This window comes from Orcinus orca, chromosome 11, assembly GCF_937001465.1.
Source record: "Orcinus orca chromosome 11, mOrcOrc1.1, whole genome shotgun sequence".
NCBI classification, from domain to species: domain Eukaryota; kingdom Metazoa; phylum Chordata; class Mammalia; order Artiodactyla; family Delphinidae; genus Orcinus; species Orcinus orca.
The window spans coordinates 45,029,644-45,047,435 of NC_064569.1; the positions used below are offsets into that span (position 1 = coordinate 45,029,644).

The 17,792-nt window shown below is 51.5% G+C and overlaps 1 protein-coding gene and 1 pseudogene across 1 annotated transcript; both read right to left on the reverse strand.

Annotated features, from left to right (window-relative positions):
* Window positions 1-1,272: 1,272 nt before the first annotated feature.
* LOC125960463 (retinol dehydrogenase 16-like) lies at window positions 1,273-8,556 on the reverse strand (annotated as a pseudogene).
* Window positions 8,557-8,711: 155 nt separating this feature from the next.
* Window positions 8,712-14,167, reverse strand: LOC101287233 (retinol dehydrogenase 16-like). The gene is made up of 4 exons (XM_049694490.1): window positions 13,579-14,167; window positions 11,253-11,511; window positions 10,235-10,398; window positions 8,712-9,681 (listed from the first exon to the last, which is right to left on the reverse strand). The coding sequence occupies exons 1-4, from the start codon at window positions 13,889-13,891 to the stop codon at window positions 9,464-9,466; spliced, it is 954 nt and encodes a 317-aa protein (XP_049550447.1). The 5' UTR covers window positions 13,892-14,167; the 3' UTR covers window positions 8,712-9,463.
* Between the last annotated feature and the right edge of the window lie 3,625 nt (window positions 14,168-17,792).

The following is a 17,792-nucleotide window of genomic DNA, read 5'->3' on the forward strand; positions in this document are numbered from 1 at the left end:
TGGAGTTTGTGGTGGTTCTTTGGATAAACCTCTAGGGTCACCATGTCTCAGGATAGGCCTGAGAAAAGAGCCCAGGTTCATCCTGAGGGACCCGGGACAACTGCCTACACCTTCCCTGTCTAGAGGGTCTGACACAGAAATGGGGCCACAAAGTTCTCTAGAGTGAAGGGAAAAGGATGCGTCTCTCTGCTCTATGCTATCTACCTACCAAGGTTAGTCAGCTCCAGAATGTCACCACAAATCTCAGAGAGTCTGGCCATTCTATACCAAGGGTGGTGGGAGTGGGGGGGGGTCAGTTCATGGACCCAGCCCTGGGGAGCAGACCCAAAGCCTGCAGGGTATGGAGGTAGGAGGTGGGAGGTGGAGGCGAACCTCACCTACTTCATACCCACCCCAAGGCACAGCACTGCCTACAGTGGGTCTGGGGGGCATCTCAGAAGTCTGTCTGCCTCCTTGGTGAGTGAACAAGGAAGTCTTGGCTGGAAGAAGTCAGACAATGTCACTCAAGGGCTGAGCAGGCCCAGGAGTGTCCCAGTTCTTCAGACAGTCCCAGTTGGTGAGATCCAGGGTTTTGTCACTAGACCTGAAAAAGAATGACTTGGAACTGTCCCAGCGCAGGCCTGTGCCTGACTCACCATCTCATGGGCCTGTCTGCTGACTGCTGGCTCAAGCAGCACTTCCCTGGACTCAAACTCCCAACATTAGAAAAATGCAGGCCATGGAATGGGGGTTGGGGGGGGCTGCAGGACCACGCAGAGGGCTCTTCTCCTAGGACTGAGAATGCTGCCCGCTCTGATGAGTGGCCTCCTTATTCAGCTGGCACATGAGGCTGATGGGTCAGGCTGGTGGTTGCCTTGTGCATCCCCAACCCCTGCTCACAGGTACTTTCAGTGGAGAGAGGACCCTTTGCCTCTTCCAGGCCATTTCCATCCTGTGGGATGAGGAAACGAAGGCACACTCTGAGGAGATGAACAGAGGCAGAGCAGGTGGGGCTGAGCCCCCTCCCAGCGGCTCACACCCTCCGAACAGTGCAGATTCCTCAGGGTGGCAGGAGGGCCATGAGGCTCAGAGCCTTGAGAGGCTGCTCAAGGACCAGGGCACAGATGTGTCTCCCTGTTCCTCAGCTGCAAAACTTGGTCCTTTCTTCCTAATATCCCCAGAGCCTCAGAAGAAGCCTGGAGTAGAGATAAGGAGGAGGATGAGCTGCATGACCTTAGAGACTGGAAAGCTCCCTCCCTCCACCTTCTTTCCCTTCTCTTGAAGCATCATACACCCCAATCTCGACTTCACAGGGCCCTGGCCCTTGAGGAGCTCCAGTAGACCATGGCATCCATCAGGAAGGAGGGTATGTAGCTCTTGGGAAGTAGATGAGCTTGACATCCCAGTCAGGTGAGTATCATCAGGTGCGTGGGTGGCAGGTGGTCAGAGCACGTTCACGAAGTTCATGACCAAGGACAGAGATTCAACTTGCATTTTTTGAAAATATTTTCAGTTATTTTGATGTCTGTTCAAGATGAAAGTTTCCTTATATACTTCCACATCCCTCCTTTCCAATTCACAGCTCTAATATGGGAAGGAACCCTCTAAGAAATCCTGCCCTCTCCCTGCCCCACCCCCTCAAACCCATGTCCCAAACTAATCCATTCAAATTCTCCAAGAAGCGCCCGAATTCTTACCCCAGGAACAACTGTTCCACACTAAGCGACCTCTGGCTCTACTTCTGAGAATATCCAATACATAAATTGGATCTTTCTATAAACACTAGAAATCTAAGCACATGAAAACCAGCTGCTCTAAAGTCAGTTTGCCATGAGTCCACAGGTGTCTATCCTCTCTGGCTTCAGTTTCCTCCCAAAATAACAAGGGATACAGATGAGACAGTGGTTCCCAGGTTTACCAAGCCTGGATCCTTTCCTTAGGTCACCAGTTGACCACATGGGATCCTGGGGATGGAGCTCATGTGCCCACTGTGTGGGTGAGTCAGAGCCTGGAGGATGGACCTGAGACTGGAGGAGGTGCTAATGATGGACCCAGGCTTCCAGACAAGGGTTTGCTTCTCTCTCCAAGGTCCACAGCTCACTCACCTGAGGCCAGGAATGTCTCCGCATAGAGTTCCTTGACCTCTGAGCTGGCCTGATCCCATGCTGCCTGGAGGCCCCGAGAAATTGCCTCAGGGCTGGTCACAAAGGTCTTGAAGTAACCAGGCACGATCATCTCCTCCTTCACCCCAAAGTAGGAGAGCTCCTTCCTGCAAGGGAGGCAGGCAGAGGGGCAAAGACTTCAGAGTTTTTATGAACCAAGACACAAAAACACACACACACAAATAAGATACCAATACAGGACTGCAGTGCGATAAGCAGGAAACTCTGGGAGGTTGTGAAGTACAGAAAAGCCAGAAGGAGAAATCTTATGATGATGTTATTCTGTATAGAGTTTGAATATTTTTCCAAATATTTTATATACATGTGCTTATGCTTCTAAATCCTACCAGTTGAGTTGCAAGGTACCACTTAAGTGCTATCTCCTCATATTCCCCTCACATCCAATTGATCACCAGGCTTTTTGTATTTTATCCCCTTCACGCTCAATTTCCTCTCTTCCCTATCCTAACCAGTCTACTGCCTGGCCATTTATCAGCTGGGCTGGTGTAACTGGACCCTAAAATGCATCTCCCAACCTGGGATCACTTCCCTGCCCCATATTCAGAGCCATCCTCAGCCCTGCAACCAGTAGGGTCTCTACTGCTGATATGATTAATTACTTTCCTTGATTAATTGCTTCCATGGGGTTACACTGCAAACAAGGCTCCCCCAACCTAATATCATAGCAGTAATGTAGGTGGAGCACACTGTAGCCAAATTATATCGGTGACAATTCTACCTCACTTTCTGAGTGTGGGCCAACTTCCAGGGCAGAGTAAGTTCATTCAAACTCTACAGTCGCCAAGTCCATCCTGACACCAAGAACTTAGAAAGGAGCTTCCCAATGAATGCCTGGCAAAAGCAAGAGAGAAAGTTCTGGAAAAAAGAACTCTAAGTCTGTGATGAAAGGAACCCCCTGTAAAAGACTCCCCCAGAAGCACAGAAGCAGAAGGACCAAGGGGGTGGGGGGAGGGTCTCTGTCCCAGGCCATAACCTGGGGGAGTCCAAGTCCAAGAAGGCCTCCATGCCATATTGGAAATGCAATAACCTCCACCCCAGAGGGACACGCGGCCCATGACGCTGGAGACGTTGACCACACGGCCCCTCGCCTTCCGCACTAGGGACAGCAGACTCAGGGTCACCTTGATCACCCCCAACAGGTACACGTCCAGTATCTTCACGAAGTCCTGGTTGGTCAGCCACACACTGGGTACAGTGGACATGGAGATGGCGGTGTTATTCACCAGGCCCCAAAGTCCTGGGAACAGTGAGAGCAAGAGGGCAACACCATGCTGGGCCCATGAGTGAGGACCCAGCAGAGGTTCCAAGTCACCTTCCACCCAGTGAGGACTTTAGGAGAGAGGCTGCAGGGGGAACGGCTGGAACAGAGACCAACATGCTGAAGGTGCGCCACCCTCCTGACTCAGTCTTCACGCCCAGCCCACTGCCTGGTGACAAGGGGCAAGCACCCCAGATTGGATGAAGGCAGGGACTGAGGCTGAAGAAATCTAGTGGGTCCATAGTCTGGAACTCGGAGGGTGAAGTTTTGTGTTTTCACAGTCCATGTTGTCCTTGCAGACATTATCAAAATTCACCTACAAGCAGAAACTAACACACCATTGTAAAGCAATTATACCCCAATAAAGATGTTAAAAAAAGAAAAGTAGTGGTTAAAAAAAAAAAAAATTCACCTACATTTTCAGATTTTCTGACAGCTGCAGGACTGAGTGCTCAACAACTAGCTAGTATAAGGGAAAGAGAGGGAAACAGAGAGAGACAATGAGGAAGGGAGGGGAAGAGAGGAAGAGAGGAGACAATGGATAAAAGACAAAAACAAAAAAGATGAGAACTATTTGGGTGCAGATTGGCTGGGTAAAAGAGACCTGAAATCCCAGGTTTGGGAGAATGTGTTGACAGGCCTGGTATTGACCTCTAGGGCCTGGCTTTGAAATACCCGCATCGATACTGAGCAATGTTCCAGCAGGAATCTGGGGAATTCCATGGGGTAGGCTTTCAGGGGAAGGCAGGGCTGCCACTATTAACCACCCTCCCCCAAATCGGAATTTACACTTTGTCCCAGAAAAATACACCCTCTCTTCCCACCCACACAGGAGGCAACTCTGACCCCATGACTCTCAGTTCACAGTTCACCAAGCTTCATGGAAACCTCTCTGCAAGACTCAAAGACACATACCAAATATTTAAACACTAACCAATTAATAGAACTCAGGGCACAAGAGCAGGGTCAGGGGAGTTGGGTACAGGGTGTTAGAATTATTAACACACAGAGTTAGTCCCTCCCCTGCTCAGTACCAAGTCTGCCCTTGTAAGAATATATATTCTCCCACCATATTTGACACCAAAGACCCAACTAATATACATGGTTACAACGTAGGGAGTTGGGTAGAAAGTTTACCAAGACATCATTTCGTTGAATCCAATGAATAAAATGTGGGAAACAATTACATTCATGCCATGAGGTACTTTTTACTAAGTAGTGCTATTCTAAAGTATGGAACATTCTCGATCATTATTTATTATGTTTTTGAAGAAATTTTTGTTATGTGTATATTTGTTCAACTTCTTTCAGTGGAAAATTAGGATGCAAATTATGTACAAAATGTAATATCCTGTATGTAAAAATGTTATCAGTACTTATCTGCGGGTGGCGTGATTTGGGGTAACTTTGGTTTTTATCCATGTACTTTTCCCGTTTTTCACAATGATCATGTTTTAAATCTATACTTAGATAAAAGAAATTAAAGTCCTTTCCTTCTACCATAAAACACAGGCAGAACTACAGTAAAACACACACACACACACACACACACACGCACACGCACACTCACACACACACAGAAAAACGAAAAATAAAAGAGAGAGAAAGTAACTCCATAGTAGTTTTTTTGACCTTCCTTAGAAAAGTCCTGACAGCTCAGTGTCGACATCTGAAAAATACGTGACATTTAAACACAAGTCGGATGACTAGGGGTCACCAGCAAGAACATAACCAAGTACTGAGAACTCAGCTCGGCTCCAGCGCTGCTCCCCAGCCCCCCATGCAGCCTTCCAGCCAGAGTGCCCATCTCCACCCGTCCTCCAAAAAGTGCACTCCGATCACCCTGGTCACTCAGCATCAAGGAACCCAGACCTCCTGCTGAGGGAGGAGGGGACACCAGACAGAAAGTCTGCAAGGACGCATTCTCATCAGGGAAAACTCTCCCCCAAACTGCAGAGCCTCAAGTTTGGGAGGTGGAGGTGGGATGGAAGAGGCTTGGCTGGTAAGCTGGATTAGGAGAAGAACACAGGGAGGACTTCAAGTCCTGGAAAACACCTTGGGAATCTCCCCAGGCAGCTGTCAAGGGGTCTCCACTTCACAGAGAGGAATCAGACTTGAGAAATCTGGGTGGTACCTCTGTCCCTCACATGTTCCTTTACCCACTTGGCGGCCGCAGTGATGCTCTCAGTCTTGGTGACGTCCAGGATCACCATCTCCAGCCTGTCTGATGTCTGGTTCCTCAGCTGCTCGGCCCCCTGCTCCGTCAGACATGCATCCAGTACCCTCAAGCCTCGCAGATCCAGCTGCCTGGCCAGCAGGTTCCCGAAGCCCGAGTCACAGCCCGTGATGAAGATGAACTTGTCCTGGAGGAGGCTCACCACCTGCCTCTCCCGGTACCAGCGCAGGAGGTAGTACAGGCCCACGAGGACCGCCAGGTACAGCCACATGGCTTTGCAGGGGACAGACACAGGCAGGCTGGGGTGAAACTCGAGTCTGGCTAGTGTTGAGACAGGAGGACTTAGAACACACGCAATGTTGGTTGGCCAACCAGCCTCCAGGCTCTCTGGCATGGAGTCCTCACGATTTTCCTGTTCACCCTCTTTGGTGAGTAATACTGACTCTGGTCCCAGTGTTAATGCTCTTTGGTACATTTACACCATTTCTAATAGATGTCACTGCATTTCCAACACAACCCCTTGAGGCTCTTTTACAACCACCATTTCCAGGTCCTCCCACTCCTCCCTGTTTCCCCTGCTCACCTCTCCCCTCCCCACTCTCCACATTGGGCCTTTATGTCCTTGGTCTCATGGTTCACAGCTATCTTCTTCCCTTTTTCCTGCTCAGCCTGGGACCGGGGTCTCCCTTACCTACTGGAGATTCTTACAAGGGGAATACACGTGGAATCAAGACACAAGTGGCTTCAAAACCCAGCTCTGCTGCCAACCAGCTGTGTGACCTTGGGCAGCTGGCTTAGCCTCTGAGCCTGGTCTCCTCCTCTGGCTCAGCTCCCAGAATTCACTCCTGAAAGACTAAGTCCCTCTCAGCCTCTCTAGGATTAGAAGGGGAAGGCAAACGAGAATAAGGTGTCTCCTGATGAAGAGGTTCCCTGGGCCAGAAAGGTGTTCAGGAGAACAGCGGGGGTGTCTGATCTCAGAGGCAAGGAGAGGGGACAAGAAGGGAATGGGGGCGACACACGCAATGGTGAGACGTCTCCCAGATGCCGGGCCAGTTGTTGGAAGGACTCACACAAAGCTGGTCTAACAGTTGTTCCCCTTTCACTCTGTGAAGATGCCCTGCCCACAGCCCTGGGTGCCCGGCTACATTGCCCTCCGCCCCTCCTGTGCTGAGTGAGGCCCTGCCCTGCCCGGCACCACACCCCGAATCCAGACCATTCAGACACTGAGAAAAGACTGACTTGAACGGGGATCATGGGATGGGCTGTGCGAACCTCCCCCCAGGCAGCGTGGGCCGTAAAGCCCAATAATTGGAAAGAATCAGGTCAGTTGTATCAGGGTGATGATGGAGAAGAGGAGGGAGCTGCCCCCTCAGGAGATTAAAGAAAGGATCAGAGGCTGGACCCCAGAACAGCTGTGCATGCAGGGACTTTCACATTCAGTAACGGGGGTGGACCCATCAGGGGCACAGAGCTGGTGAGTGGGGCAGGGACAGAAGGAGCCTGGTTCAGTGCGCTGGGCATCCCCTGACCGTCCACATTTACTACAGCTCCGACTGGTAAGTAAGGAAATACGAGAGGCACTGGGAGGGAAGGAGAGGCTTCCCCAAGCAAACAGAGGCTCAAATGCCCCTGGAATCCACCCCAGCAGGCAACAAAGACAGACAGGGGCACAGATTCAGCCTTTAGTGGTAACTGTCAAGTGCAGGGAGCTGACTGTAGTCCTGAAAGTGTTTGTCCCTCAGGTGGGAGTTGGCAGCAGTAATAGAAAGGCCCGTCTTGCAGAAACCAGCCTGTGCCTGCTTCCTGCGTGACCACCAGGCCCCTCCTACGTGGGCTTCCCAAAGGGTGAGGACGAAGAAGGCAAGGATGAAGGATGGTGCCCTGGAAACTGTGTGGAAACGGTGTCAAGAAGCCGGGGCGGCATGCAAATCCTAGGCAAACAAAAACCCTGCTATGGGAGAAGGTTCGGTTTCTTTACTTGGAAGAAACAGGAGATTTTTTTTTTCTCAGTGACCACGAATTCCTTCAACCATAAACTCCCAAGGGGCCATGCAGCAGACACGTCCCAGCCCTCAGGCCATTTGCTTCCCTCTTGTGAACCCTGAAAGTAATATGACTGCTCGCGGGAGTCTCAGCTGTTTCAGACTACATTCCAGGTGGGAACAACCACAGGAAGGTCAGGAGAGAGCAGTAAGAGAAAGGAGCCTGGGGTGACACTCACTCACCTGGGAGCTGCGGGGGCCAGAAGAAGAAATCTTTCAGAGGCGACCCTGTCAGGGAGACTCACTGACCAAGATCTCTGCATCTACGGTCCAGGGAGTTGCAGCTGGCCCAGATTCTGAGGCCGCACCTGTGAGCCTGCTTGTGCTGGAGCAGGGACTGCCACCACCAGGTGTCTCTCTGCCCAGTCTCAGTAGGACCACTGTCAAAGACAGGGTGTCCCACACCATCCCCTCTTCTCATCTCAGGTTGGGTCCCCTGAAGTGGGGAGAGGCGTAGGTAACCAAAGGGGGCTAGAAGGTGCCAGGAGTGAGGGCTAATTGTGCAAGCTCTTTTCCAGCCCTACAGGTATGCAGTCCCCCTTCTGGAGTGAGCTCCCAAAATGGAGAGACAAATCCTGCCTCCGGCGCTGAATATCTGACACTTGGAGGAGATGAGATTTTCAGTGGGGAATCACTGATCCTTTGTCAAAAACCACCGGGACAGCCAAGGGGAGGATTAGGGAAACTTCCTTGTGACAGCCGCATGGACCCTCATGGCATGGGTTCCAGCCCCTTCACACGTCCATCAGACCAGACCTGGTTCCCTCCCTAAGAAAGGCAGCCTGGAAGGAGGAGGAATAGGGATCTACGGAAGGTCTAGGGTAAGGACGTGGGATGGTGTGCATTGCACTTCTTTTTTCAGCGCTTTTGTTGCTCCGCCTTGTCTAAATAGGGGTCCTTGTGTCACAGTCCACACTGTGGGCCATGGAACCCAACTCAGTGCAGCCCTGCACCCCCCTGTAAGACCAGCAAGGAGGACCAGGGCTTTGCAATCTCACAAGCTCTCTGACATTCTGGAGAGGATTCCTGGGGCTGAGTCCAAACCTCCTGAACACATACCCCCAAGGCATAAAGTGAATCAATGATACTTTATTTGATTTCAGTTTGTTTGGTGTGACTGGCTCGGTGTCTGTGTGTGTATGTGAGTGTTTACATGTATAAATAATAATTTGAAAAACAGGAGTCTTCAGATTAAGCATGAAGCTCAAGCAGGTGAACTTTTCAACTATAATTTTAAGGAAAAAATAATCAATGGAAATTCTTGTTTCCAAGATAGATCAAAACCCGGTTTGTTTGTTCTCCAACAGGATCGCATTCCAGCCAAGGTCTACTGAGTTGGCACCTAGGCTGGTGAGTCAGGCTGGTGGTTACCCTCCACTGTCAACACATACCCTCAGGCAAGAGGGGCCTTTATCTCCCCTGTCCATTTCTATCCTGGGGGAGAGGGAGACTGGACATGGGAAAGATACATCAACAGGTGGACAGAGGCAGAGCAGGGGGGACTGAAAACTCCCAGCTGCTCACACCCTCCCCAAAGCGAGGGTTTTTCACAGCTGCATGTGGGTCATAAGGCACTGAGAGGCCACTCAAGGAACAGGACACAGATGTGAGATAATGAGCCCTGTTCCTCGGCCATAAGACTTGTTCCTTTCTTCCTAATATCCCCAGAGAACTAAGTGATGTCCCAAGAGAAGCCTGGGGACTGAGGTGGGATGGGTGTCCCCGGTGACATGAGAACCCCTTTCGCCACTCTATTTCCCTCTCCCTGATGCATCCCCTCCCCACACTGTCCCCAACTGCCCCCACCATGCACCCCAGTCTTGGGTTACAGGGCCTTAGCAGGCCGTGGGGCACCCCAGTACATCATGAGATCCACCAGGAAGGTGGGCATGTAGCTCACGGGGAGGTAGAAGAACTTGGCGTCCCAGCCAGCGGAGTACCGGGTGCGGGGGTGGCAGGAGGTCAGGGCATGCTCCATGCAGTTGGTCATCAAGGACAGATTCCCGGACCATGATGGCTTCAATAAATTAGATGTCTTCATGACTGTCCAGAAGGAGACACCATCCAAAATATTCTCATTTCCCAATGCTCCCGCTTTCAGATCAACATGACAGTTTCTAAAAAGTCCTTTCTCTTCCAAAATCATACTCCAAATCAAATCCATGGATTTCATTGGAGTGTGTCCTAACACTTACCCCAGGATCTCTATCCACACCAAGCCCCCTCTGGATCTATTCCTGGGAATATGTGCACTACATAAACCGGAGGTTTTGCAAACACTAGAAATTGAGGCACCTGAAAAAAGCTGGTTCTAACACCAGCTTACCGTGATTCCACAGGTGTCTTCCCTCTCTGGCTTCAGTTTCCTTCCCAAATTAAAAGAGTTTCAGAAGAGAAACTGGTCCCCAGGTCTATCAAGCCTGAATCCTTTCCTTGGGTCACCAATTGACCACACAGGACCCTGGGGATGGAGTTCATGTCCCCACTATGTGGGGGACTCAGAGCCTGGAGGATGGACCTGAGACTGGAGGAGGTGCTAATGATGGACCCAGGCTACCAGACAAGGGTTTGCTTCTCTCCCCAAGGTCTCACTCACAGTCAGCCACGAACTTCTCTCCATAGAGTTCCTTGATCTCTGGGCTGGCCTGATCCCATGATGCCTGGAGGCTTCCATTAAACACCTCAGGGCTGGTCATATTGGTCATGAAGTAACCAGGCTCAATCATCGCCACCTTCACTCCGAAGTAGGAGAGCTCCCTCCTGCAAGGGAGACAGGCCGAGGGGCAAGGACTTCAGAGGTCCTCTTGCAAAACAAAACATGAAAGAACAGTAAGACACCAACATAGGATCGGGGTAGGATACGCTGGAATTTCTCAGAGGTTGTGAGGTACAGAAGCCAGGGGGAGAAAACTCAGGATGACGGTATCGCTTCTGTATAGAGAGTGAATATCTTTCCAATTACTTTACATACCTGCGCCTATCAGCTCTAAATCCTACCAGTTGTGCTACAAGGCATCCTTTAAATGTTATCTCCTCCTATTCCTCTCACCTCCAATCAATCACCACACTTCGCACGTTTTATCTTTCCCATACTCCCCAGTCCCCTCTCTCCCCTCTCCTACTCTGCTACCCCCCTGGCCACCTGTCCTCTAGGGAGCATCTCTCTGCCCACGGTATCAGATCCCGCACATCAGAGCCACCCTCTCCCTGCAGCCCGTGGAGTCTCCACACTGATTTGATTAAGTAGCTCCCGGGATTAATGGCTTCATGGGGTACACTCCCCACAGGGCTCCCCAAACCTAAATACCGCAGCGGCTGAGCACATGGAAGGGCTGCACAGACAAATAATATCAGGTCCAGTTCTGCCTCCGACACTTGGGGACTGTGGACCCTCACGCAAGGCAGGAATATGTTGCATCATATTAGGCCTCGCACCCACCTGGACACCCAAAAGATAAAAGGGTGCTTCCCAGTGAAAGACCTACACAGAGCAGGAGAGAGGGACCTGGAAGGAAGGGCCATTAGGTCTCTAAAGAAAGAAAACCCCTGTAGAAGGCACCCCCAGAAGCATGAAGCAGGAGGACAGAGGAAGGGCCTCCATCCCAGGCCATTACCTGAGGGAGTCTGAGAAGGCCTCCACGCCGTACTTGGACATGCAGTAGCCCCCACCAAAGAGGGACACGCGGCCCATGACGCTGGAGACGTTGACCACACGGCCCCTCGCCTTCCGCACTAGGGGCAGCAGACTCAGGGTCACCTCGATCATCCCCAACAGGTTCACGTCGAGCATCTTTACGAAGTCCTGTTTGGTCAGCCACTCATTGGGTGCCATGGGAGTGCAAATGCCGGCATTATTCACCAGGCCCCAGAGTCCTGGGAACAGTGAGGGCGAGAGGGCAACACCATGCTGGGCCCATGAGTGAGGACCCAGCGGAGGTTCCAAGTCACCTTCCACCCAGTGAGGACTTTAGGAGAGAGGCTGCAGGGGGAACGGCTGGAACAGAGACCAACATGCTGCCTGCGGGTTTGGGGAGACCAGACCCTGTAAGCGGTTGGAGGACAGAAGGTGCGCCACCCTCCTGACTCAGTCTTCACGCCCAGTCCACTGCCTGGTGACAAGGGGCAAGCACCCCAGATTGGATGAAGGCAGGGACTGAGGCTGAGGAAATCTAGTGGGTCCATAGTCTGGAACTCGGAGGGTGAAGTTTTGTGTTTTCACAGTCCATGTTGTCCTTGCAGACATTATCAATATTCACCTACATTTTCAGATTTTCTGACAGCTGCAGGACTGAGTGCCCAACAGCTAGTATGAGGGAAAGAGAGGGAAATATAGAGAGACAATAAGGAAGGGAGGGGAAGAGAGGATTAAAAGAGACAGTGGATAAAAGGCAAAAAAGGATGAGTAATATCTGGGTGGAGACTGGCTGGGTAAAACAGACCTGAAATCCCAGGTTTGGGGAAACATGTTGACAGGCCTGGTATTGACCTCTAGGGCCTGGCCTTAAAACACTGAGCAATGTTCCTGCAGGAATCTGGGGAATTCCATGGGGGTAGGCTTTCAGGGGGAGGAAGGGCTGCCTCTGTTTACCCATCACCCCCAGAACACAGAGTTCACCCCCTACCCCAGAAAATTCCATCTTCTCCTGCCACGCACACAGGAGTCCAGTCTAGCCCCATCTCCTTGGTGCAGTTTCACCCAACTTAATGGAGACCCCTCTGCAAGTATCAAAGACACAATCCCAAGGTTTTAAAGACTTGGTAACCATAGGCCTCAGGGTGGCAGGAGCAGGCTATTGAGGGATGGGGTAGCGCTGCCAGAAGTATCCACTCAGAGAGTTGAGTTCCTCCCCTACTCAGTAACACGTGTGCCTTGTAGGAAGAATATTCTCCAACCATTGTCACCAAAGGCACAATCAACATATGCGGTTATAGTGTAGGGAACTGGGTAGAAAGAAGTTTGCCAAGATATCATTTATGTTGAATATGATGAATAAAAGGTAGGAAATAATTATGTATCATACCATGAGGTACTTTTTAGTAAGTAATGCTATTCTAAAGGGTAGTATATTGTCAATCATAATTTACTAATTTTTGGAAGAAAGTTTTATTACGTTGTAAATCAGTACATCTTTCTTTAGTGGAAAGAAAATGATACTAATATGTGCAAAATATAATACCATGTATGTCAAAATATTATCAGTACTTATCTCTGGGTGGTGAGATTTTGAGAGAGTTTGGTTTTAATCCCTGCACTTTCCTGAGTTGCCACAATGATCATGTTTTAAATTATACTTAGATGAAAGAAATACAAGTTCTCTCCTTCCCCTGCAAAACAAAGGCACAACTGTAGTAATTAAAAAAAACAAACAAAGAAGGAAAAGAAAAGAAGAAAAACAGAGAGAGAGAAAAAGTAACGCTTAAGTAGTTTTCTGACCTTCCTTAGACAAGTCCTAACAGCTCAATGTTGTCATCTGAAAATTGGTGACATTTAAACCCAAGTAGGACGACTATGGGTCACCACGAAGAACATGATCAAGTGCTGAGAACACAGCCCAGCTCCAGCGCTGCCCCCCAGCCCCCCATGCAGCCTTCCAGCCAGAGTGCCCATCTCCACCCGTCCTCCAAAAAGTGCACCCCGATCACCCTGGTCACTCAGCATCAAGGAACCCAGACCTCCTGCTGAGGGAGGAGGGGACACCAGACAGGAAGTCTGCAAGGACGCATTCTCATCAGGGAAAACTCTCCCCCAAACTGCAGAGCCTCAAGGTTGGGAGGTGGAGGTGGGATGGAAGAGGCTTTGCTGGTAAGCTGGATGAGGAGAACACAGGGAGGACTTCAAGTCCTGGAAAATACCTTGGGAATCTCCCCAGGCAGCTGTCAGTGGGTCTCCCCTTCACACAGAGAGAAGAAATAAACAGAAAAAAGAAATCTGGGTGGTACCTCTGTCCCCGACACGCTCCTTCACCCACTCGGCGGCCGCAGCGATGCTCTCAGTCTTGGTGACGTCCAGGATCACCGTCTCCAACCTGTCTGATGTCTGGCCGTTCAGCTGCTCGGCACCCTGCTCCGTCAGACACGTAGCCAGCACCCTCAAGCCTCGCAGGTCCAGCTGCCTGGCCAGCAGGTTCCCGAAGCCCGAGTCACAGCCCGTGATGAAGACGAACTTGTCCTGGAGGAGGCTCACCACCTGCCTCTCCCGGTACCAGCGCAGGAGGTAGTACAGGCCCATGAGGACCGCCAGGTACAGCCACATGGCTTTGCAGGGGACAGACACAGGCAGACTGGGGTGAAACTCGAGTCTGGCTAGTGTTGAGACAGGAGGACTTAAGAACGTACACAATGTTGGTTGGCCAACCAACTTCCAGGCTCTCTGGCGTGGAGTCCTCACGATTTTCCTGTTCACCCTCTTTGCTGAGTATTATTGATTCTAACCCCAAATGCATGCTATTTGGTGTGCTCACAGCATTTCTAATACATGTCATTGCGTTTCCAACACAACGTCTTAAGGATGACAGTGCTTTTCCAGCCACCTCTTCCTGGTGCACCCACTCCTCCCTGTTTCCCTCTACCCACCTCTCCCCTCTCCACCCAACCCCCAAACGTTGTAACTCTTATATCCCAGGTTTCATGGTTCACAGCTATCTTCTTCCCTTTTTCCTGCTCAGCCTGGGACCGGGGTCTCCCTTACCTACTGGAGATTCTTACAAGGGGAATACACGTGGAATCAAGACACAAGTGGCTTCAAAACCCAGCTCTGCTGCCAACCAGCTGTGTGACCTTGGGCAGCTGGCTTAGCCTCTGAGCCTGGTCTCCTCCTCTGGCTCAGCTCCCAGAATTCACTCCTGAAAGACTAAGTCTCTCTCAGCCTCTCTAGGATTAGAAGGGGAAGGCAAACGAGAATAAGGTGTCTCCTGATGAAGAGGTTCCCTGGGCCAGAAAGGTGTTCAGGAGAACAGCGGGGGTGTCTGATCTCAGAGGCAAGGAGAGGGGACAAGAAGGGAATGGGGGCGACACACGCAATGGTGAGACGTCTCCCAGATGCCGGGCCAGTTGTTGGAAGGACTCACACAAAGCTGGTCTAACAGTTGTTCCCCTTTCACTCTGTGAAGATGCCCTGCCCACAGCCCTGGGTGCCCGGCTACATTGCCCTCCGCCCCTCCTGTGCTGAGTGAGGCCCTGCCCTGCCCGGCACCACACCCCGAATCCAGACCATTCAGACACTGAGAAAAGACTGACTTGAACGGGGATCATGGGATGGGCTGTGCGAACCTCCCCCCAGGCAGCGTGGGCCGTAAAGCCCAATAATTGGAAAGAATCAGGTCAGTTGTATCAGGGTGATGATGGAGAAGAGGAGGGAGCTGCCCCCTCAGGAGATTAAAGAAAGGACCAGAGGCTGGACCCCAGAACAGCTGTGCATGCAGGGACTTTCACATTCAGTAACGGGGGTGGACCCATCAGGGGCACAGAGCTGGTGAGTGGGGCAGGGACAGAAGGAGCCTGGTTCAGTGCGCTGGGCATCCCCTGACCGTCCACATTTACTACAGCTCCGACTGGTAAGTAAGGAAATACGAGAGGCACTGGGAGGGAAGGAGAGGCTTCCCCAAGCAAACAGAGGCTCAAATGCCCCTGGAACCCACCCCAGCAGCCAACAAAGACAGACAGGGGCACAGATTCAGCCTTTAGTGGTAACTGTCAAGTGCAGGGAGCTGACTGTAGTCCTGAAAGTGTTTGTCCCTCAGGTGGGAGTTGGCAGCAGTAATAGAAAGCCTCGTCTTGCAGAAACCAGCCTGTGCCTGCTTCCTGCGTGACCACCAGGACCCTCCTACGTGGGCTTCCCAAAGGGTGAGGACGAAGAAGGCAAGGATGAAGGATGGTGCCCTGGAAACTCTCAGGGGCCTGGGGCGACATGCAAATCCTAGGCAAATAGAAACCCTGCTAAGGGAGAAGGTCGTGGTTTCTTTACTTGGAAGAAACAGGAGATTTTTTTTCCTCAGTGACCACGAATTCCTTCAACCATAAACTCCCAAGGGGCCATGCAGAAGACATGTCCCAGCCCTCATGCCATCTGCTTCCCTTTTGTGAATCCTGAAAGTAATATGACTGCTCGCGGGGGTCTCAGCTGTTTCAGACTACATTCCAGGTGGGAACAACCACAGAAAGGTCAGGAGAGAGCAGTAAGAGAAAGGAGCCTGGGGTGACACTCACTCACCTGGGAGCTGCAGGGGCCAGAAGAAGAAATCCTTCAGAGGCTACGCTGTCAGGGAGACTCACTGACAAAGATCTCTGCACCTTATGTCCTGGGAAGGGCAGTTGGGCCAGATTCCAGGACAACACCTGTGACCCTCATGTGAGCTGGAGCTGACGCACACCCCCCCCCGGCGTAGCCCAACAGCATCTCAGTGGGGACCACTGTCAAGCGTAAGGCCATCTCCCACCCACTCCCTCTTCTCCACCCAGGACAAGTCCTCTGAACAGGGGGAGGTGTAGGTAACAACTGGGGGAGCTGGAAGGGGTAGAGAGTAAGGGCTAACTGTGCAAGCTTGTTTCCATCTCTACACGTACGCAGTTCCGCCGTCTGGAGTGGAGACCCAAAAATGTAGAAACAGACCAGGGCCTTCAGGTGTTGAAGATCTGGTGCTCAGAGGGGATGAGGGTTGCAGGCGGGGAGTCACTGACCCTATGCGACTCACAAAGGGCCAGGACAGCCCAGGGAAAGAGTGACAGCAGCTTCCTTGTGGCACTCCCCTGGATCCTCATGGCATGGGTTCCAGCCCCTGCACAGGTCCATCAGACAAGACCTGGCTCCCTCTCCAAGGAAGGCAGCCTGGAATGAGGAGAAATGGGGTTCTGCTGAGGGCCTAGGCTGAGGACATGGGCTGGTGTGCATTGCACTTCTTTTTCAATGCATTTGTTGTTCCATCTTGTCTGAATTGGGGCCCTTGAGTCACAGTCCACATTGTGGGCCATGGAACCCACCTCAGTGTAACCCTTGCCTCCCCACCCCCGTGTAGGACCAGCAAGGAGGGCCAGGGTTTTGTTTTTTGTGTGTGTGGTTTTTTTTTTTTTTTTTGCAGTATGCGGGCCTCTCACTGTTGTGGCCTCTCCCGTTGTGGAGCACAGGCTCCAGACGCGCAGGCTCAGCGGCCATGGCTCACGGGCCCAGCCGCTCCGCGGCATGTGGGATCTTCCCGGACCGGGGCACGAACCCGTGTCCCCTGCATCGGCAGGCGGACTCTCAACCACTGCGCCACCAGGGAAGCCCAGGGCCAGGGGTTGTAATCTCACAAGTTCTCTGACATTCTGGAGAGGATTCCTGGAGGTGAGTCCAAACCTCCTGAACAAATACCTCCAAGGCGTAAAGTGAATCAATGATGCTTTATTTGATTTCAGTTTGTTTGGAATCTGGCTCTGTGTGTTTCTCTCTGTGTGTGTATAAATAAAAATATGAAAATCTGGGGTCTTCAGATCAAGTATGAAGCTCTGGCTTTGTATTTAAGAGGTAGACATGATAGACCTTGAGGGGCTGACATGACAGCCTTGAAGTACTCAGAGATCCTTGAGGAAACTCCTAGCCATCTTTGTCTCTTCAGCAGTCCCCTGTCTGACACCAAGCGCTCACCACAGTCTTGAGTTTCAGTGGCCCTGCAACTTTTGAACTCACTCTCTGCTCAAAAATGGTGATACTGGGCTTCCCTGGTGGCGCAGAGGTTGAGAGTCCGCCTGCTGATGCAGGGGACACAGGTTCGTGCCCCGGCCCAGGAAGATCCCACATGTTGCGGAGCGGCTAGGCCTGTGAGCCTGCGCGTCCGGAGCCTGTGCTCCGCAACGGGAGAGGCCACAACAGTGAGAGGCCCGCGTACAGCAAAAAAAAAAAAAAAAAAATGGTGATACTGTTCTATAACATAAGGTTCCCCTAAAGACTCCATACCCTCGACTTTGAACAAAAGGAGAAAAAAGTTCAGGTTTTCTAGTTGACACTTGGAGAGGTCCCTCCCACTCCAATTTGTACTCAGCCCAGAAATCTGTATGACTTTGAACAGATGCCTTCTCCACTGAGTCCATACTCAGACCATCATGAGAAGAGTGGACACATAAAGAGTCGGGGTCTCAGGAAGCACTGGGACATCAAGGGAATTCCTGTCCTGCACACAGTA

Bases quoted from the DNA above. Each gene is read 5' to 3' on its own strand.
- LOC101287233 (XM_049694490.1), bottom strand. From the start codon at position 13,891: ATGTGGCTGTACCTGGCGGTCCTCATGGGCCTGTACTACCTCCTGCGC. The intron at 11,512-13,578 runs GTACCACCCAGA...CACTGTTCCCAG, and splicing joins GGAGCGTGTCGGGGACAGAG to GACTCTGGGGCCTGGTGAAT. The intron at 9,682-10,234 runs GTGAGTGAGACC...CCTTCTGGACAG, and splicing joins AGAGAAGTTCGTGGCTGACT to TCATGAAGACATCTAATTTA.